The sequence below is a fragment of the Puma concolor genome, chromosome E1 (genome assembly GCF_028749965.1).
Source record: "Puma concolor isolate L17-30 chromosome E1, mPumCon1.1.hap2, whole genome shotgun sequence".
In the NCBI taxonomy this organism is placed as follows: Eukaryota; Metazoa; Chordata; class Mammalia; order Carnivora; family Felidae; genus Puma; species Puma concolor.
This window is the reverse complement of record NC_141680.1, coordinates 45,865,627-45,890,950: the sequence shown is the minus strand read 5'-3', so window position 1 is coordinate 45,890,950 and position 25,324 is coordinate 45,865,627. Positions and strand designations below refer to the sequence as shown.

Here is a 25,324-nt window from a genome sequence, read left to right as displayed (position 1 = left end):
ATGCTTGTGATGACTCTGTAATCGACGAATTTGGGTTGTTAAAGCTACTCCCAGGCTCCATCCACTCTCGAGTTGCAAATATTTATGTGCCCAACATGAAAGCAGCCAAATCCATAAAGCAACTATTAATAGATATGTAAAGGAAGAAATTGATAGCAATGAACTAACAGTAAAGGACTTTAACATCCCACTTATACCAAATATATAAAGCAACTATTATTCTGGAGAACAATCTGGGAAATCCAGTTTTTTTCTTTTACCTTTATTGGCGGGGAGGAGAGAGTATGTGGGCATTTGTTTTTATTTAGTCATGCTTTTTAAATTCATTAGCCACTGGACAGCTCTTAGGGGGAAGAGGATGGACTGACTCCACATTCCATTTCCTAGATCAAGTTTAGAACACTTGTCCCCCACCTGGTGCTCTTAGGAAGGAGTATAGTAAATGCCTCATTTAATAACATACTCATAGTTAAAAGTTGCCTTTTCTCTCCACCCATGAGTAGGCCCAGTACTGGATGAAATTCCTGAAAGTAGGGAGAACCTGTCTGGCCCCTCCTCTTTTCTAGGATGTACTCTATATGTGACTGTGACTTTCAGGGAAATTTGATTGCCATATGCTATTTTTTTGACGTTACTTTCTAACTTCTTTCACTGATAAATGAAGAAAAGTGTTTTGGGGGGTATTTTGAAATACATCCAATGGATTGAGTGTGTAATTAAAAAACATTTTTCCCTATCAAAAAAAAAGACGATAAAATATAAGTGAAAAGTCAAACTATACAGCAAGATATTTATAGTTTATATAACCTGCAAGGGACTTGTATCTAGAGTACATTAAAAAAAAAAACAAACAAACAGGTAAAAGATAAACGAAAAATGCAATAGGAATTTCTGGGAAAGATGGCAAGGTAGGAGGATCCTAAGCTCATTTGTCTCATGGATACCCCTCGATACACCCATGTCAGTGTAACCAACCCAGAAAATAACCTGAAGACTGTCAGAACAGACCCCCCACAGTTAATTGAAGAGAAGAGGCCACAATGAAAAGAATGGGAGGAATAATGGAGATGTGGTTAGAACCAGACCCCCAGGAAAACCAACCACAAATGTGAGGGACGCCACAAGCACGGAAAAGGGAGAGGAAGAGATCTCCTACCAGGCACCCCAGACATGGGTGACCTGCACTGTAAAGACAAACCCCCATAATATTTGGCTTTGAAAGACAGAGGGGCTTAACTTTTTTTTTTTTTAACTTTTACAATCACTGGAGCTTAACACCTAGAATTTTAAAAATCAGTTGGCTTGGCTCTGGGAGAGCTGGAGGGCAAGAGGAAACAGTCTCCATCCTTAAAGAGACAGCATAACAAACAGCCCTGCAGGGATCCAGCATAGAAGTGGCAGTTTGAAAAGTGGCTGGGATATAGAGAAAGGAGATTTATTTACTAATCTCAGAACTTCTCCTGGAAGGGCAGGGATCTTTAGGAGACTTCTCCAAGAATAAAAGACCTGGCAGGCACCATTTCTCTCCCCTACCCCCACCCTAATCCAGATACCCAGACAGCTGCAGGAACCAGCTGGAACACTTGCCATGTAGCTTGCTAACACCGCTTGACCCACCCCTGCATTCTCCTGCAGACTGCCCCCTCCAACCATCCCCACTGGGCAGGAGTCCATCCAAAGCAGCACTAGATGCCTCTCATTTTGTAAGCAGCAGGCAGCTCCAACACTGTCCAGGACCACTCCCAAGTGACTCTTGCCCTGGGAGAGGGAACATAATCACACACATCAGTTTGACTATATTCCCAGCTCTGGGATGGGTACAGACCTCTGACTGCCAGCTCTACCCACCAATGAAGATCTCACAGCGGGCAGCAGAAAGTGAGCACCCTGATGTTTGGTGCAACCACAGCTCTGGCAAATGGGGTGAGGGCAGGCATCTGGTCTGACCCAACTCAAGCCCAAGGTGGCCCCAGACTGGCCCTTTAGCATCACAGGGACCAAACCTTGTCCACAACAGGCAAAGAAGGCCATTGCAGATGACAACTGATGGCAAACATGACTCAACAATCACAGCCCTAGGGCATGCAACACCCAGAGAAGACAGCTGAAATGCTAGTTTTTGGTGAACAGGGGACATTACACAACAGGACACTACAGGGCCTCTTCTTCATAAGACCGCTTTTTTCAAGATCAGGGACATAGCTGACTTTCCCAATACATAGAAACAGACACAGGGAGTTAGACAAAATGAAGCTGCGGCCTATGTCCCAAATGAAAGAACAGGTCAAAATCACAGCAAAAGAGCTAAATGAAACAGAGATAAGCAATATACCCGATAGAGAATTTAAAGTAATGGTCATGAAGGTACTTACTGGATGTGAGGAAAGAGTAGAGGATCATAGTGAGAAATTCAACAAAGATATGAGAAAATACAAAAAAAGAACCAGAGATGAAGAACTCATTAACTAAAATTAAAAACACACTAGAGTGAATAAATAGTAGACTAGAGGAAGCAAAAGAACAGATCATTACTGAAAGAACAGTAATGGAAAGCAACTAAGCTGAAAAGGAAAGAGTAAAAGAACAATATAAAATGAGAATAGAGAACTCAGTGACACCATCACATGTAATAACATTAGCATTATAGGGATCCCAGAAGGAGAAGAGAGAGAAAAGCGGCCAGAAAAGTTTGTTAGAAGAAATAATAGCTGAAAAATTCCCTAATGTGGAGAAGGAGACAAATCAAGATTCAGAAGACTCTGAGTCCCCAACAAAATAAACCCAAGGAAGTCTACACCAAGACACATAATAATTAAAATGGCAAAAAATAGTGGTAAAGAGAGAACTTTAAAAGCAGCAAGAGAAAAAAGTTATATGCAAGGGAAACTCCTTAAGTCTATCCGCTGATTTTTCAGAAGAAACTTTGCAGTCCAGAAGGGAGTGGTATGATATATTCAAAGTGCTGAAAGAAAACAACCTGCAACCAAGAATACTCTATCCAGCAAGGCTATCATTCAGAATAGAAGGAGAGACAGAGTTTCCCAGACAAACAAAAGTAAAAGGCATTCCTCACCATTAAACCGGTCTTACAAGAAATGTTAAGAGGAATTCTTTGGAAAGGAAAGGCCATAATCAGGAGCAAGCAAATTAGGAAAGGAAAAAAATTCACGGGGGCATACAAACATAACCAAAGTGGTAGATCAATCACTTATAAAACCAGTATGGAAGTTAAAGCACAAAAGCAGTAAAATCAATTATAGCTATAGAAATCAGTCAAGGAATTCACAAAATAAAAGGAAGTAAAATATGAAATCATACATATAAAATGTGTGTGTGGGGGGGGGGAGGGGAGAAATTTAGTGCTTTTAGAATGGGTTCAAACTTAAGCAACCAGCACCTAATATAGGCTGCTTATATGCATAGGATATTATATATAAACCTGATGGCAACCACAAATAAAAAAACGTGTAATAGATATGCAAAAAACAAAAGAAAAAGATATTGACGCATATCACTAAAGGCCATCAAACCACAACGGAAGAAAGCAAGAGAAGAAAGGAACAAAGAAGAACTACAAAAGCCACCAAAAGCTACTAGAACCGATAAATGAAATCAGCCAAGTTACAGGGTACAAAATCAATATACAGAAATCTGTTGCATTTCTACACATTAATAATGAAGTAGAGAAAGAGAAATTAAGAAAACAATCCCATTTTCAATTGCACCAAAAATAATAAAATATTTAGGAGTAAATTCAGCCACAGAGGTGAAAGACCCATACATTGAAAACTATAAAATATTGATGAAAACATTGGAAGATGACATAAACAAATGGAAAGATATTCCATGCTCATGAAGTAGAAGAACAAATACTGTTAAAATGTCCATAGTATGCAAAGCAATCTACAGATTTAATGAATTCTCTATCAAAATACCAGTAACAAATATAACAAATAGTCCTAAAATTTATACGGAACCTCAGAAACCCCGAACAGCCAAAACAATCTTGACAAAGAAGAACAAAGCGGGTGGTATCACAATTCCAGATTTCAAGTCATACTACAAAGCGGTAGCAATCGAAACAATATAGTACTGGTATAAAAAGAGACATATAGACCAATAGAAAAGGGTAGAAAGCATATAAAGCATATTTAGGCATATAATCCACAATTATATGGTCAATTAATCTTTGACAAAAGATTATACAATGGGAAAAAAGACAATCTCTTCAACAAATGGTGCTGGGAAAACTGGACAGCTACATATAACAGAATGAAACTGGACCACTTTACACCCCACACCAAGGGATACTAAAATGGATTAAAGACCTAAATAGGAGACTTACTGCTATAAAAATCTAGAAAAGAGCACAGGCAGTAATTTCTCTGACATTGGCCGTAGCAACATTTTTTTCTAGATATGTCTCCTGAGGCAAGGGGAATAAAAGCAAAAATAAACTATTGGGATGCCATCAAAATAAAAACTTCTGCATAGCAAAGGAAATAATCAACAAAATTAAAAGACAACCTATTGGATGGGAGAAGATATTTGCAAATGATGTATCTGATAAAGAGTTAGTATCAAAATGTATAAAGAACTTACACCAAGTCAACATCAAAAAGCCCCAAATAAACCAATTAAAAAATGGGCAGAAGACACAAGCAGACATTTCTCCAAAGAAGACATACAGATGACCAACAGACATGTGAAAACAAGCTCAATATCACCTATCATCAGGGATACACAAATCAAAACTACAATGAGATATCACCTCACACCGGTCAGGATAGCTAAAATCAAAAACACAAGAAACAACAAGGGTTGGTGAGGATGTGGAAAAAAAGGAACTCTCGTGCACTGTTGGTGGGAATGCAAACTGGTGCAGCCACTGTGGAAGACATTATGGAGAGTCCTCAAAAAAATTAAAAATAGACTACCCTATGATCCAGTAATCACATTACTGGGTATTTATCCAAAGAATACAAAAACACTAATTCAGAAGGATATGTGCACCTCTATGTTTATTGCAGCATTATTTACAATAACCATACTATAGAAGCAGCCCAAGTGTCCATCAGCTGATGAATGGATAAAGAAGATGTAGTGTGTGTGTGTGTGTGTGTGTGTGTGTGTGTATATATACACGCACATATATATATATATATATATATACACACACACACACACACACACACACACACATACACATACATATATATAATGGAATATATATATATATATAATGGAATATATATATAATGGAATATATATATAATGGAAATTATATATATAATGGAATATATATATAATGGAAATTATATATATAATGGAATATATATATAATGGAATATATATGTAATGGAATATTATTCGGCCATAAAAAGAATGAAATCTTGCCATTTGCAACAACATGGATGGAGCTAGAGACTATAATGCTAAGTGAAATAAGTCAATCAGAGAAAGACAAATATCAAAGGATTTCACTCATATGTGGAATTTAAGAAATAAACAAACAAAGAGAAAAAAAAAGAGTGAGAGAAACTAAGGAACAGACTCTGAAGTACAGAGAACACACCGATGGTTACCAGGAGGCAGATGGGTGGGTGGGTTGGGGGATGAGTGAAGTAGGTAATGGGGACTGAAGAGTACACTTAGCTGATGAGCACTGAGTAATGTATAGAGCTGTTGAATAATGTATAGCTGTCACTAGAATGTATACCTGAAACTAATATAACACCTTATGATACATATACTTGAATTTAAAAAACAAAAATTTTTTTAAAAATTCAGTATGTAGAACACAGACATCCAAGCAAATAGGCAACAGACATGAAAGGAGCTTTATAGGGGCGCCTGGGTGGCGCAGTCGGTTAAGCGTCCGACTTCAGCCAGGTCACGATCTCGCACTCCGTGAGTTTGAGCCCCGCGTCGGGCTCTGGGCTGATGGCTCAGAGCCTGGAGCCTGTTTCCAATTCTGTGTCTCCCTCTCTCTCTGCCCCTCCCCCGTTCATGCTCTGTCTCTCTCTGTCCCCAGAATAAATAAACGTCGAAAAAAATATTAAAAAAAAAAAAAAAAAAAAAAGAAAGGAGCTTTATAGCAGAGGTATCCAAATAACCAGTAAACATGAATGCTCAACATCATTAATCATTAGGGAAATCCAAAAATAACAGTGGGATACCACAGCATGCTCACCAGAATGGCTACAATGGAGAAGAGAGATAATACCAAGTATTAGCAAGGATGTAAAGCAATTGTTGATGTGTCAAATGGTACAACTGCTTTAGAAAATGGATTGACAATATCTACTCAAGTACACACAATCCCATCTTACAACAAAGAAATTTCATTTCTAGGTGGATGGCCTAGAATTGTGCACATATGTTCACCAAAAGGCATATACAAGAATATTCATAGCAATATGTTCTTCATAACTGCTCCACACTAGAAATGTCCTGTGATGGTAGACTGGATACATATCTTGTGGTATACTGACCCAGTGGAATATCGCACGGCAATTCAGGTACAACGAGCTAGTCAGAAATCATTTTACCTACTACCGCACATTCTCTAAAGATCTCCTTGACTATAATTTGACTGTACAATATGCAGCAATGAAAACTAACAAACTGCCGCTACATGCAACAATGTGGACAAATCTCAGAGAATAAGATGTAATACAATGTTACATGAAAGAAGTCAGACATCATGGAACACAGATCAGATGACTGCATTTACACAAATTTCAAAAGCGGGTGAAACTAATCTGTGGTCCTAGAATACAGGCTGCAGTTACCTCCAGAGAGTCCAGAGGACATGACTGTGAAGTGGTAGAGTGGCTCTTCTGTATTATTGATAAAGTATTCCTTCATCCAGGTGATAGATAAAGATGTATGTTCACTTGGTAATAATTCTTAAGCTGGACACATTACACAATGTAGTAATTACGTGTTTCATACTTCAGTAAAATCTTTATCACAGGAAAAAATATAATTTAGTGTAGACTTGGGATCTCATATTTATAGTAATTTCTCACTGACCTGTAATAACTTGTACTGAATCTATCAATGTTTTTAGATCAGTCTTCCCTTTAGCTAAAAAATAAGACATAATGGAGATACAAAGCAGGTTCTTTAAAAAATTATAAAATAAGAAACCAGAAATAAGCTACATTTCATTATTCCACATCACCATTTGGGCTCACTTGAATTGCTTAATTCTTAGTTTTATGACATTGATTCTATTTTACTTTTTTAAATTTTTTTAATGTTTTAATTTATTTTTCTTTGAGACAGAGAGAGACAGAGTAGGAGCAGGGGAGGGGCAAAGAGAGAGGGAGACACAGAATCCAAAGCAGGCTCCAGGTTCTGAGCTGTCAGCACAGAGCCTGACGCAGGGCTCGAACTCACAGACTGTGAGATCACGACCTGAGCTGAAGTCGGACGCTTAACCGACTGAGCCACCCAGGTGCCCCAAGACATTGATTCTATTTTAGTAAGCTGGCCTTTGACCCTTGAACCATAAAGTCTGGCCCATGGAAAAATATGCTTTTACTCAGCTCTTTTAGTCCTTATAAACAGGATAGAAAATACCATCCATGCAAGTTAATTCTCTAAAGGCCCTCAATTCTGGTAATGCTATGACTCTTAAGTATGAGTCTCTAGTGAAGAAAAGTCTATTTTCATCTCTGGTTCATTGCTAATATACTCTGATTCTCCCTGTTGCTCAGAATTGCTGCAAATGATTACAATGTACTAGAAGTAAGTATTAGTGGCCTGACCAAAGGCAGTTTTTGTTTTCCTTAGGAATCATTCACTTTTTCGCTCATTTACTCTATCATCTCTCACTCAACATTTATAGGGTGCTTACTTATAGGCCAGACACTCTGCTACGTACTAGATACAGAATAACCTTTTCTATTCTAAGGTCACATTAAAGTGACAAGACAGGCAAATAAGCATACATTTACACAATGTGGCAATTATAATGAAAAATGTATGCAGTTATTGTGGAAACACAGAGAAGAGACATCTAATGGAGCCTGGGTATTTAAAGAACTTACTAGAAAAAGTGCCCTCAACTCTAATAAGCAATGGTGAGGAGTAGGTCAAACAAAGGGGAAGGGGAAACCCTCTGAATAGCGGGGAAAGTATAAACAAAACAAAGATGCGACAAAAAGCATGATATATGTATGCTTGGAATAAAAGTTCAATGTTAGTGAGGGTAAAATACTAGATTGAACAGATAAGGCCAACCCAGATAATGAAAGAGCTTGTTTGCCATAAAAAGGACTTGAGACAATCCCAAGTACCTAACTGAAAGCCATTAAAGGATTTTAAATTGGTGCAGAATGTCATCAGATTTGCATCTTATATGGATCACTCTAACGTCTAATATTTTGTGGAAGCCGTTGTAGTAGCTGAAGTCAGGAATGAAAGGACCTAAAATAGGGCAGTGGTAGCAGGGAGTGAGAGAAACTGATGCATTTACCTATGGGATTTTTTCCAATGGTTTATTATGAAAATTTGTAAACATATAGCAAAGTTGAAGGAACTGTGCAATAAACACCCATATGCCCACCATCTGATTCTACTATTTAACATTTTACTATACTTGGCTTGTCACATATCCATCCATCTACCCATCTGTGTGCAGTAATTTTTAAATTTAGGTTTATATAAAGGTAAAACTTACAAAATTAGGTGACAGATAATCCAGATAGTGGTTGACAGGAATTGGGGGAATCAAAAATGAATTCCATATATCTAGCTTAGGTGAATAGATGGATAGGGAGAGCACAAATGAGATTGAGAATACAGGACTAGGAGACTGGACAGGAAAATACTGAATTCAGTTCTAAATTCTAAATTCAGTTCAGTTGGGAAAAAGAAGCGTCCCATGGAATATCCAAGTAGAAATGTCTAGCAGGCATTTGGATACACCAGTCTGAAGCTGTATAGAAACACAGATTTACAGTCATAAGCATGTAGATGATAGGTTGAACAAAAGACAGTGATGAGATTACCCAGGTAGAGTTTGCAAAATGAAAATCAAAAAATGAGAAGATCCAGGTTAGGAGGAAAAAAACACAGAAGCCAAAGGAGAATAATTTCAAGAAGGTGAGGATTATCACCAATACAAAAGACCGTAGAAAGCTCCAATGAAAAGTGAATAATGTCTAATGCAACTAGCAAATGGCAGGTTACTGGTGCCCGGAGAGAACTTTCAGTGGTATTATGGGGCTGTGTCCGAAGAGAGGAATGATGGGGAATGTGGGAAGGGTACACAGTGGGCTTGCATTTATTTCCTTTCCCATCGTTTAACTGTGCTTCCTCAACATTCCCAGATGTGAAAGATGGTCTTGGAATCAGTCTAGTCAAGTGCTTTGTGTTCTATATACATTCAGAAAATGGAAGACAGGATTAGTTCTTGTTCTAGAACTACATTTTTCCCTACATTTTACATCACAAAATTAATCTGGTTTCAGAATAACGCTTACATAGACCCTCGAGACCAAATTTTCCTGAAAGACTTTTTATATCTAAAATGAGTCACCATAAAGTGGAAGTTTTCTTTTCATCTCTCCAGAATCTTCTTTGGCGAGTTCAAAGCCCATGTTCCCTAGTATCTCGTCCAGGTCTCTGACAGCTACTGTCTCTCCTCAGGGAAAGAGAAAAAAATATGAAAATTCCTACTAATGCTGAAATGTTCCATATATTTTACCCATTCATTATAGACTTGGCAGAAATATGCAAGATCCATGGAACATGTTTCAGTTTACGGCAGGGCTTCAATACGGTTAGAATTAAGCTCACTTCTCTTAAACCTTTTTGGAAAAATAACCATATACACCATAAACTTCTAAAGGAACAGAATTAGTTTCCAGTGTATAATTTTTATGATAGAAACAGGCAGGGGGCGCCTGGGTGGCTCCGTCAGTTAAGTGTCCGACTTCAGCTCAGGTCATGATCTCACAGTTCCTGGGTTCAAGACCCACATCTAGTTCTGTGCTGACGGCTCAGAGCCTGGAGCCTGCTTCAGATTCTGTCTGTCTGTCTGTATGTCTCTCTCTCTCTCTCTCTCTCTCTCTCTCTCTCTCTCTCTCTCTGCCTCTCCCCCACTCATGCTCTGTCTCTGTCTCTCAAAAGAAAATAAATGTTAAACATTTTTAAGAAAAATAAATGGGCAGTTCCAGTGAAACGAGAACATCACCATGGTTGGAGTAAGAACACAAGGGTTGAATATTGTTCTCTACTATTTATTATCTACTGGAACTTAGGTAAATAACCTAACTTTGAGTCCTAGTTTTCTGTTGTATGAAACAAAGATGAGACTATCTTGCAGAGCTTCTGTGAAGATAAAATAACACTTATGAAAAGATCTAGGATTCTGTCAGGTATGTAGCAGACGTTTGATACGTTTTGTTTTAAATTTTTTTTTACATTTATTTATTTTTTAGAGACAGAGCGAGACAGAGCGAGACAGAGCAAAGCGGGGGAGGGGCAGAGAGCGAAGGAGACACAGAATCTGAAGCAGGCAAGCATTCAGCACAGAGCCCAACGTGGGGCTCGAACCCACGAACAGGGAGATCATGACCTGAGCTGAAGTCGGTCACCTAACCAACTGAGCCACCCAGGCGCCCCGCGTGATACATTTTAATAACTACATCTAAGCCAAAGTAGCATTGGCTTCCTTTTTTTTTTTTTTTTTTTTAGCTCTAACTAGATTCATTGCCTGTGCTAACCAAAATCACAGAATAATTACATTCTTATTCTGCATTTCACAATTAACCTGCAGTAATAAATTCTGTCTCTTGTCTTGGAAAATTTGTTAAAATGCATATCAATAAGATCAATATAAAAGCCCCAAAGAAAACAACCTGCCAAGATAAAATAATTTCAATTATATTGAATCCATATGTTGGAGAGTATCAGGATTCTTTATCACACGATTAGGAAGTAAGACAATAAGTGATCCATTGCGAGTGGTTTGTTGATTCATCATCAATCTCACCTTGGAAAGGTAAGATTTCACAATGATACAGCTTCCTGTTAGCTAAAGACAAGGCAAAATTCAAATCACAGAGAAAGAGAAGTGGAATTCATAGAACTGCTTAAGTTTCATAAAGAAGCACTTTTCTCATTTGGCTTATACATCTGGAATACCTATCTCCATAATAATATAAAAGCTAGGTCAAAATCTTTTCCCCTTGAAGCAGCTGTGAGTGACATCCTGCCATGTTGAAACATGTGGAACAGGTATGACATTGTAAATTGTACTCATGTATTTTTCTTCTTCATATTCCTTTTCTTCCATAAAATTTTTCCTATTCAGCCATAGAATTTATATAACTCAGAGGAAAGAGGGTTTTTTTTTAATTTTCAAAAGCTACTTTTTATAAAGCAAACCTGAAAATCTAACATTTCGTTTTACTGTGAACCAGAGGGTTGAAAGGGAAAAAAAAAAATGACACAAGGAAGCTCCCTTTCCCCCTTCTTCCCGTATCCTATTTGGTAAGAAGAGGAGGGGAAAAGTCTGTTAACTACCTGAAGGGAGTGGGTGAGGGGAGGAGAAACAGGTGATGGCGGAGAAACAGTTTCACATCTGAAAGTGGTATCACACTGTATGTTAACTAACTGGAATTTAAACAAAAACTTAAAAAATAGAGTTAACCTAGCTTCTTCCGGTTTAATATAAAAAGTTCCTTTTTGGTTGACCTAGTTTATTTTGGGAAATTCTCAGTTTTTCAAATCTTTCCGCACGTCCGCTCTGAGAGGCCTCCTCTTAGTATCAGGGAAAGCTTGGGGGTCCTGCTGCCCGTAAAGGAGGGCGGCCAGACCTTGGGTTGCCCTCTGGATTCTCGATAGCTTCTTCAACAAAATCCACATTTCATGAGCCCTGACAGCCCATTTCATGAGTCCTGACATCTCCTGCTGAAGTTGATGGCCTGAGAAACTTGTGGTCTGTGTCGTTGTGGTCTGTGTCGTTGTTGTTTTGTTTTTTAGCAAAGTCAAGGTTCTTTGGTCCTTCCTTCACTAACTTGGTTGGCTAAGCCCTAGCATTCACTGGTGATGAGGTCCTCTGTGTCTCAGTCAAGTATTCTATTAGTCCCGAGACCATACTGCCTACTCCATAGCCTCTGGAGGGATCACCTCTCCCTTTGACTTGGTGTCCCATGGCAGACCCACTGACCTCCATCTCTGAGAAACCTTCTACATTGCTTACTGGGAGTACGTGGGAAAACTGGATATCCTTCATACCACACAAAGCCAAAGGGGGCAAAGCGGCGGCCTGTTTCCAGCCCTCCCTCTGCCTAAGAACACCATACCACAATATCTATTCTGGTGAAAATGGCATCTTGTCTGGACACCCAATGAGGTGGTGACATCCCAGAGTTCCAAATAGGAAGCACGACAAAAGGTCTCCTTGGTTTTTTCTATACCCTCACTCCCATCCCATCAACACATCTAGAGTTTTTCTTCTATCTTACCTCCTATCAAGGTTTGATTAGAAAGAGGGGTTGAGGGTAGAGATGACGGGGATGTGCAGCAGGCAGCAAGAACACTTAAACCTTTTTTTGAGAGAGAGAGAGAGAGAGAGATCTTTATCTCTATTTCTCCCCCCAGTTGCACTTTCTTAAACCATAGATTCATAAATACAGAGAACAAACTGTTGGTTGCCAGAGGAAAGGGGAGTTGGGGGGGGGGATGCATGAAATAGGTAAACAGAGTCACAAAGATGAAAAGTACAGCATAGGGAATATAGTCAGTAATATAATAACGTTGTATGATGACAGATGGTAACGACATTTACCATGGTGAGCAGTTAAATAGATAATTATTGAACCGCTACATTGCACACCTGAAACTAGTATAACGTTGTATGTCAACTACACTTCAATAATTTAAAAAATATTGCTAAGAATACTGTTGCAAAAATATGTTTTAAAAGCATTACTATCTCAGGTGCGCCTGGGTGGCTCAGTTGGTTAAGTGTCTGACTTCAGCTAAGGTCATGATCTCATGGTTCATGGGTTCAAGCCCTGCATCGGGCTCTGTGCTAACAGCTCAGAGCTTGGAGCCTGCTTCTGATTCTGTGTCTCCCCATCTCTCTGCCCCTCCCCCCCTCGCAAATCAATAAAACATTTAAAGAAGTTTAAAGCATTGCTCTCTCAGTTTTATATCAACTTCTTACCTGTAACGGTTTCAGCTTTATTCATTAGTTTATTAGGTTCAACTGTTCCATCAGCTGTAAAATGAGGTACAAATTACAGAGATCATAATGAGATTCAAACACATGAAATTCTTTTTTTTTTTTTTAAATTTTTTTTTTTTTCCAACGTTTATTTATTTTTGGGACAGAGAGAGACAGAGCATGAACGGGGGAGGGGCAGAGAGAGAGGGAGACACAGAATCGGAAACAGGCTCCAGGCTCTGAGCCATCAGCCCAGAGCCCGACGCGGGGCTCGAACTCCCGGACCGCGAGATCGTGACCTGGCTGAAGTCGGACGCTTAACCGACTGCGCCACCCAGGCGCCCCTCAAACACATGAAATTCTTAACTGTGAAACAGAGCATAAGAAATCAACAATTTCCCATGATTTTTACTACAACTGTACTTCTCTCCCCCCGCTCCGCCCGTGCCTTCATATTCTTTTCTGTGCTCCACCCCACCAGGTACATAACCCTACACACCAGTATTGCCATTCAAAATGCTTTTATTACCTGCCCTGGTCTATAAAGTCCACGTTAGGACTACCTCACCTCTATTCCCACTTCTCTGCAAACTAGGGGGTCTGGGACATGAGCAGTCATCTCATGTAAAAATAATTCCATTTTTACAGACTGATTCATTTAGTCCTGTTTCCTTCACATCCAGTTCCCTGTCGATGTCAGTTAGGCCCTTCCACTTTCATGCTCCCCTTGCCTGTGGAACCCTGTCTGGTCCTAGCTGTGGTTCCCATTGCTCGCTCATCGCCCTCCTTGGTCAACCTTGTGACCGTCTCAGGTATGATCATATCACCAAAAGGGGGGAGGCAAGATAAGGGCTTTTTATCACATTTTGATTTTTTTTAACATTTATTCATTTTTGAGAGACAGAGAGACAGCGCGTGAGAGGGGGAGGGGCAGAGAGAGAGGGAGACACAGAATCCAAAGTAGGCTCCAGGCTCTGAGCTGTCAGCACAGAGCCCGAAGCGGGGCTCAAACTCACCGACCGCCAGGTCAGGAACTGAGCTGAAGTCGGACACTAAACCGGCTGAGCCACGCAGGTGCTCCTCACATTTTGTAATCATATAAAAATAGTAGATAAATTGCTTAATGGTTAGGTTGTTCCACAACTTTCAACATTTTGATATTTTTTCATCAGATTTGCAAGTTAAAGGATTTGTCAGTGTTTCTTTAAATGACAGTAATGCACGTTACCCTATGCATAAAATGTTCTTAGATTTATAAAGTTGAAACTCCTGCCTTTTAATATTGTAAAAAACAAACAAACTTGTATCTTGTAAATTTTTTCCTGCATTGAGCTATTTAATAGCAGTGTAATACAGCTGTATTTATTCTATAGAAATCCTTTTCTTCGGAAGCTGATTCTTTATCATGTCTTGATTCTGTTTTCAAAGTGCAGAATAGCATTTTAAAAGGAGAAAGGAGGAAAAATTGAAAAAAAAAAGTTTAAAGAGCAGAATGTTGTGTGCCAGGCCTTTCGTGGTGGATTGGACTGGGTATACATGGTAACGGTGGCAGTTTAGGATGCTACCCCGCTCCTAAAGTCCGAGCCCTTCGTCGGGCTCGGTGCTGACGGCTCAGAGCCTGGAGCCTGCTTTGGATTCTGTGTCTCCCTCTCTTTCTGTTCCTTCCCCGCTCATGCTCTGTCTCTCTCTCTCTCTCTCTCTCTCAAAAATAGAAAACATTAAAAATTTTTTTTAAATAATAAAAAGAATATTGTGGGATCTTAATGATGCTTTTTGAATCAGTGATACAGAGGAAAGGTTGCCAAAGTATTCCTAGAAACGTAAGTTTGGATCTAAAGTACTAACATAACATAGCAAATACATTTCCATCTTTCTTCCACACCTCCCAAATGGAACTTTTGGAAACCATAACATTTATTCTCAAGGAGGAGAGCCTAAAGCATAACACTTAAGGTAACTTTTTTTTTATTTTTATCATTTTCTATGGTTCTTTCTATAAGAATTTTATATCTAAGAAGTTTACAGTAATAAAAAGACTTCTCACAACATAGAACCATGTGAACCATGTCTATGTCTATGTCCCCTTCCACTGACAGGTGCTTCAGAATCTTACAAAACTCTTTACCTGACATCTCCATCTTCATGTTTCCTAGAAAAGTGTCTAAGTTGCTGTCATCAACCTTACTTCCTAGGAGAAAAATAGAAGCGGTAAAAGCTATGAGAATGGGAAATGCTAATAATTTTCAATTTCAGAAAAATACTTCCTATTATCTTCACATCGCTATATTCCATTTCAGTGTGAAAAGAAGAGTCTTTTGACATGTATTCAGATGCACACTTTCAGTTATTCTATCAGAAATAGAAACATGTTCTTTTGATCATTTTAAAGAGAATATGGCTATAAGCACAGGAACATTTAACCCAGTACAGCCCATATGATATTAGACAAGAAGTGTTACTGGCTGATGTTGAGGGAACAGTTAGGAGCCAGTATGTAAAATGTGGTAGGGGCACCTGGGTGGCTCAGTCGGCTGAGCGTCCGACTTCGGCTCAGGCCATGATCTCACGGTCTGTTAGTTCGAGCCCTGTGTCGGGCTCTGTGCTCACAGCTCAGAGCCTGGAGCCCGCTTCGGATTCTGTGTCTCCCTGTCTCTCTGACCCTCCCCCGTTCATGCTCTGTCTCTCTCTGTCTCAAAAAAATAAATAAACATTAAAAAAATGTGGTAAATAAAGAGTCATGTAGCCATAGAATGAGGAATCAATTTTCAGCTTGTACTCAGAGGAAAAAGTGATTTCTCTTCCAATATGATACATTCGGTATTCTCTGCCAGCCAATTCATCAGGAAGATATAACAATCATAAATGCAGATGAGCCAAATTAGAGAGTCTAGAAAGTATATAACAGAACTGACAACATTTCATGGAGAAATAGAAAATACAACAATCATAATGAGAAATGTGAGCATCAAAAACACATGAGAAAAAGGTAGTAAATAACAAACAAGGCCAACATGGTTAATAGTGCTTAAATATTAAGTTTAGATCTGAAACTTTTTGGAAGCTAAGGCATAAAAGGGAACTCAGGTTATTACCTACACAAAGAAGCACACTGGTCTTTGGAAGAGAGAATTTTTTTTTCTGATATTAAATTTCAAGGAGTGCCTGGGTGTCTCAGTCAGTTAAGCATCCAGCTCTTGATTTCAGCTCAGATCAGGATCTCATGGTCAATTGTGGGATGGAGAGCCACATCAGGCTTCACGATGGAGCCTACTTAAGATTCTTTCTCCCTCTCCCTCAGCCCCTCCCCTGCTGGTGAGCACACGTGCCCTGTCTCTCTCTAAAAAATCAATCAATCAATCAATCAATCAATCAATCAATCATCTAAAGTTCAAGACACTTTTCATCACTAAATAATCTAATGGGCAACATCTTCTGAAGATATAGTGACACTCTTGATATGGCTATTTTTAACACCAGTTCCCAAAAGCAGTTGATATATACTATCAGGAAGTTGTCTCAAAAAAGGCATTTCTAGGGACGCCTGGGTGGCTCAATCAATTAAGCATCCGACTCTTGATCTCAGCTCAGGTATGGATCCCAGGCATTTCTACAAAACATCTCTCCATAAATATTTTTTTGCTTATCAAAGCTACATATATGTGCTTATCCAAAAGTAGGTGGAAATGGTCAAAGAAGTAAACCTTGAATTTCTGCAACCATAGAGGGCACTTAAAAATGGACAATATGAAGTGGTTTGAATGTGTGTATAATTTTGGCTTGGTGTCAGAGATATTCTTCTCACTTAAATGTGCAAAATGTAAATCATTCCTTCCTTTTCAGCACCATCTGGCAAGAAAGGGCAGCTTATCAGAGAATTCAGAGGCTTAAGGTTACAGAAATACTATGCAAACCAAAAGAAGAAAAGGGTCCTTAACATTGTAATTGACAAACATTGTGCTAAAATTAAACTTTGAATTAGTGTATAAAGAGAAACTAGGGGCAAAAACATGGAGCTCATACAAAGAAATAACCGAAGAAAACAACGTTGAAATAACAAAAGAAAAAAAACAAACCTGAAGAAAAATTCTCCTAACAGTAACAAAGATTTTCACTCATTTCTTAAAGAAGAATTATTGTAAATCAATATCAGGAACCCACTATTTATCATACTCATATGTCTCACACAATTACACTTGAGTTAAAGTAGAGTAACTTGCAAACAGTGTAATTCTAAGTGCTGGTTTAGTCATTTTAATTAATGTGATTTTTTTTCTTCACAAGGTCCTTAGTGGAAAGATAACTGCAGTCAAGACTCTGGTCTCAGACTAGGCAGAAGAGGTAACTAGAACTCTCTAAAGGGCATGTTCTCATGTGCTACATACACATTTGACATGTGTGGAGTAAAGATACTAGAAAATTATGCCAGTGGTAAATCAGTTTAAGACCATCTCAAAATCTAGCTAGGGTTTTCCCAAGAGATCTATAACCTACATATCATTAGCTATCTCCATTCAACTGAAAATTCTTACTTTCAGGTAGAAATGAAAATCCTGAACTGACTAAATTGCCAATGAACCCTTCTAAATTCACTTTCCCATCTTCTGAAAGAAAAAATGCATGTCAGAGAACAAGGAATATGAACAGAGATTGGCAACTGTAATTGCTATACTGAAAAACGTTTGATATTTTGTAGATTCCATCAAAAAGACAGACTCATGCGTATCATTCAGACACATACCCTCCTACCGTATAGATCCTCCTCTGTATGATGCTACTTAAAATAAGTAGAACCCAAGTGGGTAGTTGGTAGAAAAGAGCTCGGATAATCCATGAAGTGGATAAACGCTTTAAGGATTCTTGAAAAGTTCAAACACATGCATGTCAGCTAAGATAAAGGATACCTAGAAATGTTAAATACTCACCCGTGATAGCCACATTCTTCCGGGATCTTTGAATCGCATCTTGGGGTAATGGAACTCCTATATTTTTCATCATGGAGTCTAGATCATCAGGAGTGACCTCATTTTTCCTAATGGCGGCCAAAGTTTTCAAGGGGCCTTCTTTTTCTATATTCAAAAAAATATGCAATACATGAAGTTAAAAAATATGCAATATTCAGTGGGTCCTGAGTGACAATAATTACTACTAGTAGTACTACTACTGCTACTTCTACCACTTATTAAGTATTCAGCTTAGTGCTTGCTAAGCACTATGCTGAGTGCTTTATACACACCATCCCATTTTATCGTTTAAAAAAAATTTTAGAATGTTTATTTACTTTTGAGAGAGACAGAGACAGGGTGGGAGTGGGGGAGGGGCTGAGAGAGAAGGAGACGCAGAATCTAAAGCAGGCTCCAGGCCCTGAGCTGTCAGCACAGAGCCCTAGGCGGGGCTTGAACCCACAGACCGCGAGATCATGACCTGAGCTGAAGTCGGATGCTTAACTGACTGAGCCACCCAGGCACCCCTCCACCATCCCATTTTAATACAAAGATTCTGTGAGGTTGTTACCAATATTTCCCTTATTTAACAGATAAGGAAACCTAGCCTTAGAGAGGCTAGTCTGTCTAAGCATACACAGTTATTAAATGTAAAGCCAAGTGTGAAGTGCAGGCTATCTGATTTCATAGAATGTTTAGGCGCTAGGCTAAACAGGGCATTGTAAATATTTAATTTGAGATTGAGGAATGATTACATATAAAGGAATCTCAGGACATCCGCTTATACTCATCTCTGGCATATCAGAGGCTGGGAATTCCATTAAAGCTAGGATAACTAAGCATAAAAGTAATTCTAGCAATTCTCTTGCCAAAAATTAGATAACCAGCCATAGTTTGATGTGACTATTCTTAATTTTTTTCATTCAGTGGATACTTGGATATATCCAACACATACATACAAAAAGTCCCCCAAATAATGGAAGGATTAGTTAGCACTGCTATCAATACCAAAAAAAGGTAACATTCATTTCTGAAAGTATCATGGTTCAATTGTTCAAGTAAGAAAACACATTTTAAACGTATTATGATAAACACTATCACATCATAAACATTAATCCTGTAAGAGATTTGCTTATAAACCACATACCTAGGAGAGTTTTATAGATCCCATTCAGAAAACCAGAGATTAAGGACAAAATATTTTGTCAGTTGAAAAAACATACCATTTGGGTCACATCCTAAACACCTACACTCTAGGGAATAATTTCATTTTTGTAGCTACCTAAATTAGGCCTTCTGAATTTTGTTCAGTTTCAATCTTGGGAATTAAAATTTAGAGGAAATTAAGCCATTTCAATTAATCTCAAGAACAAAGGCTCCAAGGAGACCCAGAAGTTCCACAGATATCACAGATATCTCACAGTTGGAGATGTCAATTAAATGAACACATTAAAACCAGATTACATTCAATGCCTCATGGCTAAGGCAGTGGAATAATGAGATGAATACCTCTTACAAAATATGGAGGAAGCTTGTATGTTTCAACATATTCCTACATGTTTCAATAGTTAATCTTCTCATGATAAAATCCCATTTTTATGAACATATAATAGGATAAAAAAAGAAAAGGTAACATTGATTTTTTTTTTTTTTTTTTTAGTATAGCTGACACACAATGTTACATTAGTTCCAGGTATACAACTTAGTAATTTGACAAGTTTATACGTTATGCTCTGTTCACCACAAGTGTGAACCATCTGTCCCATTACATCACTATTACAATATCACTGACTGTATTCTTTATGCTGTGCCTTTTATTCCTGTGACTTATTCATTTCATAACTGGAGGCCTGTATCTCCCTCTCACCTTCACCCTTTTTGTCCAACCCTCAAGACCCTCCCTTCTGGCAACCATGAAGTTGTTCTCTGTATTTATAGGTCTGATTCTGCTATTTGCTTATTTATTTATTTGTTGTTTGTTTGGCTTTATTTATTTATTTATTTATTTATTTATAATTCTTCTTTGTATTTTTAAGTGAACTCTACACCCAATTTGGGTCTTTTTTTTTTTTTTTTTTTTTAACATTTATTTATTTTTGAGACAGAGAGAGAGCATGAACAGGGGAGGGTCAGAGAAAGAGGGAGACACAGAATCTGAAACAGGCTCCAGGCTCTGAGCGGTCAGTACAGAGCCCAACGCGGGGCTCGAACCCACGGACTGTGAGATCGTGACCTGAGCCGAAGTCGGACGCTTAACCCACTGAGCCACCCAGGCGCCCCCCCCCCCCCAATTTCGGTCTTGAACTTAAAAGCTTGAGATCAAGAGTCACATGCTCTACCAACTAAGCCAGCTAGGTGACCCTGTTTGGCTTTTTTTAGATTCCACTTATAATTTGAATCATATGGCATTCATCTTTCTCTGTCTGATTTATTCCACTTAGCGTAATACCCTCTAGGTCCATCTATGTTGTCTGAAATGGCATGATCTCATCCTTTTTATGGTTTCCTTATTCATTCAGCTATTAACACTTAGTTAATCCCTTTTGAGTGATGGAAAAATACTATAAGTTCATAAAATTTAAGTCAAGAAAAGGTCAGGACTAGGATCCCTTCCTGATTCATCATCCAAAGTACATTTGTTACATACATGATGTGCTTCAGCATTAGAAAACTGCACAAATGCATATAATCAAAGCTAAAGGATTCCACTCAAAATTTTTATTGTTAAAAAATTCTCACTTACTTTGAACTTTTGTAAGATATGGCATTTTCATTAACTGAGTCAGGAAATCTTTTAAGTTCACTTTCCCCTCGTCTGAAAATGAAACATCAAGAAATGAATGGTCTTTCACCCAAAGATACAAAGGGATGAGGTCAAAAGATATGCATGCTTACCAAATCTTCAGAACCAAGTTAGTCCTGTTTTCTAACTCTGATTCTGCTAAACACACCTCAGACTATAAAAAGGAACATGATTATGATAACTCTTGCAGTCTTTTTTCTTGTAGAGCCAATGAGTGTTTCATGAATTTTACACACATTTTAACCACTTGGGACCATTGTTTTTTGGTAAGTTTCCTCTCTGGTATGACATTCTCTGAATTTTTCAGCATTACAAGTCCTACTACCACTATCTATGTTACGAGGGAAGAAGATATTCCCTACAAGTACCATAAACCAAACCCCAACCGAAATACCTAATGGAGACTATATATATACTTATAAGCAAAGATATATTAGTAAAGGAAGTGTGCATCTTTTGTTTTTTATTAGCCATGTATTTGGAACTGAAGAAGAAGAAAAGTACCCCTTTGCTCTGCATGTAAGTTAAACCTCCCACTGGCAGGATTCCAAAAACACCACTGTAGCCCTCTGAGGACCGTGGGGAAACCAAACTGGTAAGTGTGTGTCACCACACTAAGGCTTGGCCCTGCATTTCAGGGGCTTGAGAGAGCTGCACAGCTCCTGTCCAATAAAAACGTATGATTCAAACCTCAGGAGGCAAAGCGATGGGATGAAGACAGGAAGATTATACATCCCTAGGATAATTCAATATGAGACTAATCCAAAGCAAATTCTCAGCCAAGCCTAATAGGGAAAATCTAATGTTGTTGAACTCACTGCATCTGATTCCTAATCAATCAGCTCTGTGGGTTTATGAGTGAAAGTAAACACGAGTGTGATATGGAATAAATGACTCAGAAAAGAAATACTTACTATCCAGAGAAATGGATGTAAGCATCTCCTGCAATTCTTCCTCTGGCAAATAAATCCCCAAGCCTTTCAGTATAGGTTTTATATCATCAACAACAACTTTTTCATTGGTGACTTTGTTTAACGCCTTTGCAAGTTCATTAACCTCTATCCGGAGAAAATACTTTCAGTTTAGATGCAAATTCTAAACAATTAGCTTAAACTATGATTCAAAAAACTAATATAGATACCTAGCATTTTTTAAGCATTCACCTTAAACACTCTCTTGAGGTACATACACATCTAACTCTCATTGTATACCTACAAAATAGATCACTTATAGGGCAAACTCATAGTAGAAATTAAGCCTTGATATCTGTCTCCTTCTGTCCATCTATCTTTGCCTCTCAAGTTTCTTACATCCTTTCAGTATGTGTCCAGGGATCTCTCTGCTGCCCCTAGTCACTGCCACCTCAAATCTGCCTCTTTCCCGTCCCTTTATTAAACTTAATTTGTCTTATACTGATTCTCTTGTACTTAGAGCTGAGAACCTTGGTATACACAAGTAACCGCTAATTAATCTGCTGATAGAATTGTTATTGTTTTTAATATATGAAATTTATTGTCAAATTGGTTTCCATACAACACCCAGTGCTCATCCCAAAAGATGCCATCTCTTCAATACCCATCACCCACCCTCCCCTCCCCTCCCTCCCACCCCCCATCAACCTAGAATTGTTATTTTTTTAATAATTGGAAACCAATGTTAACAGAAGAGAGAGCTTTGCTTCCCCCTCCGTGTCAGTTTCCTTCTTATTTAATAACAATACTTTAATAGTGGCCTAAGATAGGTAATACAAAAGAATGTCTTAATGATCGTAATTTCTGATGCTGTGAAAGATCCTAGAGAGCTTTTTTTTTAGAGGTTAACTATCCTTCCTAGCACTTTAAGTACTTACGTATTCTGTCTAGGAAAAACCCGTATTTATTCTCTAATAGTATATAATCAATCTGAATTTAGCACTTTGGAATATGGATTTATAACTTCTGACTGTGATGACTGTACTTCCTAGGTACAAAATGTGCTGACACTGCCTTTGTATTCAGGTAAAACTTTTCTGCCTAGAAATAGACACCTAAAAATATGATAGCTATAAGGTAGTTAGTAATTCCATTATGTATTTGGGGAAAGACAAACTCAGCCATATTATAATTTGCACTGTTATAAAGTAGGTATTTTATCATTCAGATTTTGTGCATTCCCAAATCTATCCCACATCTTTCTACTTTATTCCTCACAGACATCTAAGTCATTCTCACATGTTTTCTTTGGGCAGGCTAGTCTCCTCATCTAGAATATACATCTAAATTCTCTCCCCAGTCCAGCAACCGGTTCAAGGTCCATCTGCTCCTTTAGGCTTCCCCAGATTATCATAGTTCATTCTGATATACCATGATATATAATAATGGCATAATATCAGTATATATAAGATGTATTCTTCTCATTATACTTAAATTCTTGTAGCTCTTGTGGCTGGTGCCACATGATCTAGTATACAATCTTCTAAATGTCTTTTTTCTTTCATCTCACCATAACCTCCCTTATGAGCACAAGACCCGTGTGCTATAATACTTCTACGATCTCTACCATGCATACCAAATAGACTCACTAATTGTTACTTGATTATTGACTAATGTATTTTCTCCTCTGCTCCCTTAATGTTTCCATTCCTCTAGCCTATTGTCATGCCTACCTACTATTCTACTTCCCTCCATTCTGTATTACTGAGCTTCTCAAATGAGTAATTTAGTATTTCTTGCCCCTATTTCATCACCCAATCTCTATTTTAAGCCCCCATAGCCCTCTTGGAATGATACTACTTTACATTTGACCACTTTTTATAACTTATGGGGTACTTCTATATTACTTCTTTTGACAGCCACAAAAAAATCTTACGAAATATATAGGACATGTACTATTATCTATAGTTCAGCACATATACCTGTATTTTATATTTAGATGAAGTGATTTGTCCAAGATCATGAGGAAGAAAACATGAGACTACAGGTCAAACATTCTGATGCAGAGCACAATGCTTCTGCTATTACAAAGAACAGCAAATAACCTCTCAACCCCCTTCTTTGTCAGATCTAATAATCTTAGCCTTCACCGTCCTCTGTACAATTTGGGTAGCTGACTACCTGCCCTCACGTCTTAATTAGCCTCCTTCCTTCCAATTACAGAATGAGTACACGCCATGCCACGTGCTTAATGATTTACATTTTAACGGTGTTTGGTCTTAATACTCTTTAATATCAAGTTTCATTTCATTTAGCAATGTATTTTCAACATTTTCCCTTGTCAGCATGTTATTCTAGGAGTATTATTTTTAAATGACCACATAGTATTCCACTGCATCCTATCTTTCTAAACCAAAATTCAGTGGAATCCTAATAATGAACCCTCTTAGAATTTTCTTTCAGAAGAATTGGCCCAATTTACACGAATACGTAGGAAGTGAAAAAAAAAAAAAAAAGCCATTCATTTCACCACATCCTTTCCAACTCCTATTTTCTCCTTATTCTCTTCTTATTCTTCTGGAAGAACTGTAAGATCATGCTGTCAATCATTTCCTCCAACACCTTCCCACAAAAACATCTCTTCAGGAATTATATTACATTTATCAATTAAAGAGAAGTGACTTATGCATGATATGCGACATCTATCCATAAGATGGTAAAATCTTTCTCATTTTACCTTAAGGGGATTAGCATTAACTCAAAGATTGATAAAACAATCAAAGTAAAGAAATTGACTAAACAGATTAAGAATCTAGCCTAGAAGGTCTTGGTCATTGCTTTTTCTTCTCTATATTATCTCTGAGATTTATTTCTCCTGATTGTTATCCAGCTGTTACCTCCATGAGGCAATTACATGGCCAAATTACAGCTCCAGCTTTTCTCATGTGCCTATTTCTCTGGATAGTCTCTGAGGTACCATCATTGCTACTAACTTGAAATAAATATACTTTCAACTAGATTCATTCCTTCATTAACCTAAGTTGGAACCCATGGTTCTGTTTTCATTTGTTTCTCTCTAAACCCAGACACCACAGTTTTTTCCCCTTTTAGCATATCTCTTTCATTCATTTTTCCCTACTAGTCCATACTGAGGACCCTTTTCAGGTCCTCACCTCCCCAGGCCTGTATTATTTCCAAATGTTTCTAAATACTATTAAATACCACTCTTTCCCTCTCTCAATCCAATCTCCACACTGCAACGGGAGTGACTAGATTGATCATATCACTCTGTTGTTTAAAATCATTTCATTGGGGGCATCTGGGTGGCTCAGTCAGTTAAGCCTCTGACTTCGGTTCAGGTTATAATCTCGTAGTCCGCAAGTTCGAGCCCCACATTGGTCTCTGTACTGACAGCTCAGAGCCTGGAGCCTGTTCAGATTGTGCCTTCCTCTCTCTCTGCCCCTCCCCTGCTCACTCT

General features: G+C 38.3%; 3 protein-coding genes across 7 annotated transcripts in view; 1 reads left to right on the top strand and 2 right to left on the bottom strand.

Annotated features, from left to right (window-relative positions):
* The window catches only part of LOC147574432 (uncharacterized), a 299,824-nt gene that overhangs the window by 21,443 nt on the left and 253,057 nt on the right, over positions 1 to 25,324 (bottom strand). The gene's annotated exons all lie outside the window — the stretch shown is intronic.
* Positions 1 to 25,324, bottom strand: part of LOC147574438 (EF-hand calcium-binding domain-containing protein 13-like) — a 153,028-nt gene that overhangs the window by 2,462 nt on the left and 125,242 nt on the right. Inside the window, 6 exon segments of the mRNA XM_086686450.1 lie at positions 9,554 to 9,658; positions 13,193 to 13,246; positions 15,318 to 15,380; positions 18,115 to 18,258; positions 20,876 to 20,947; positions 21,850 to 21,993. Of these exon segments, the coding sequence (XP_086542576.1) occupies positions 9,554 to 9,658; positions 13,193 to 13,246; positions 15,318 to 15,380; positions 18,115 to 18,258; positions 20,876 to 20,947; positions 21,850 to 21,993 (582 nt within the window).
* Positions 1 to 25,324, top strand: part of LOC147574441 (pleckstrin homology domain-containing family M member 1-like) — a 192,630-nt gene that overhangs the window by 142,336 nt on the left and 24,970 nt on the right. For 2 of the 5 annotated variants that reach the window (XM_086685517.1, XM_086685511.1), the window contains one exon: positions 21,406 to 21,530. The exons of the other annotated variants lie outside the window; for them this stretch is intronic. The gene's annotated coding sequence lies outside the window, so the exon portion shown is untranslated. The remainder of the gene's footprint in view (positions 1 to 21,405; positions 21,531 to 25,324) is intronic. 5 annotated transcript variants of the gene reach the window in all.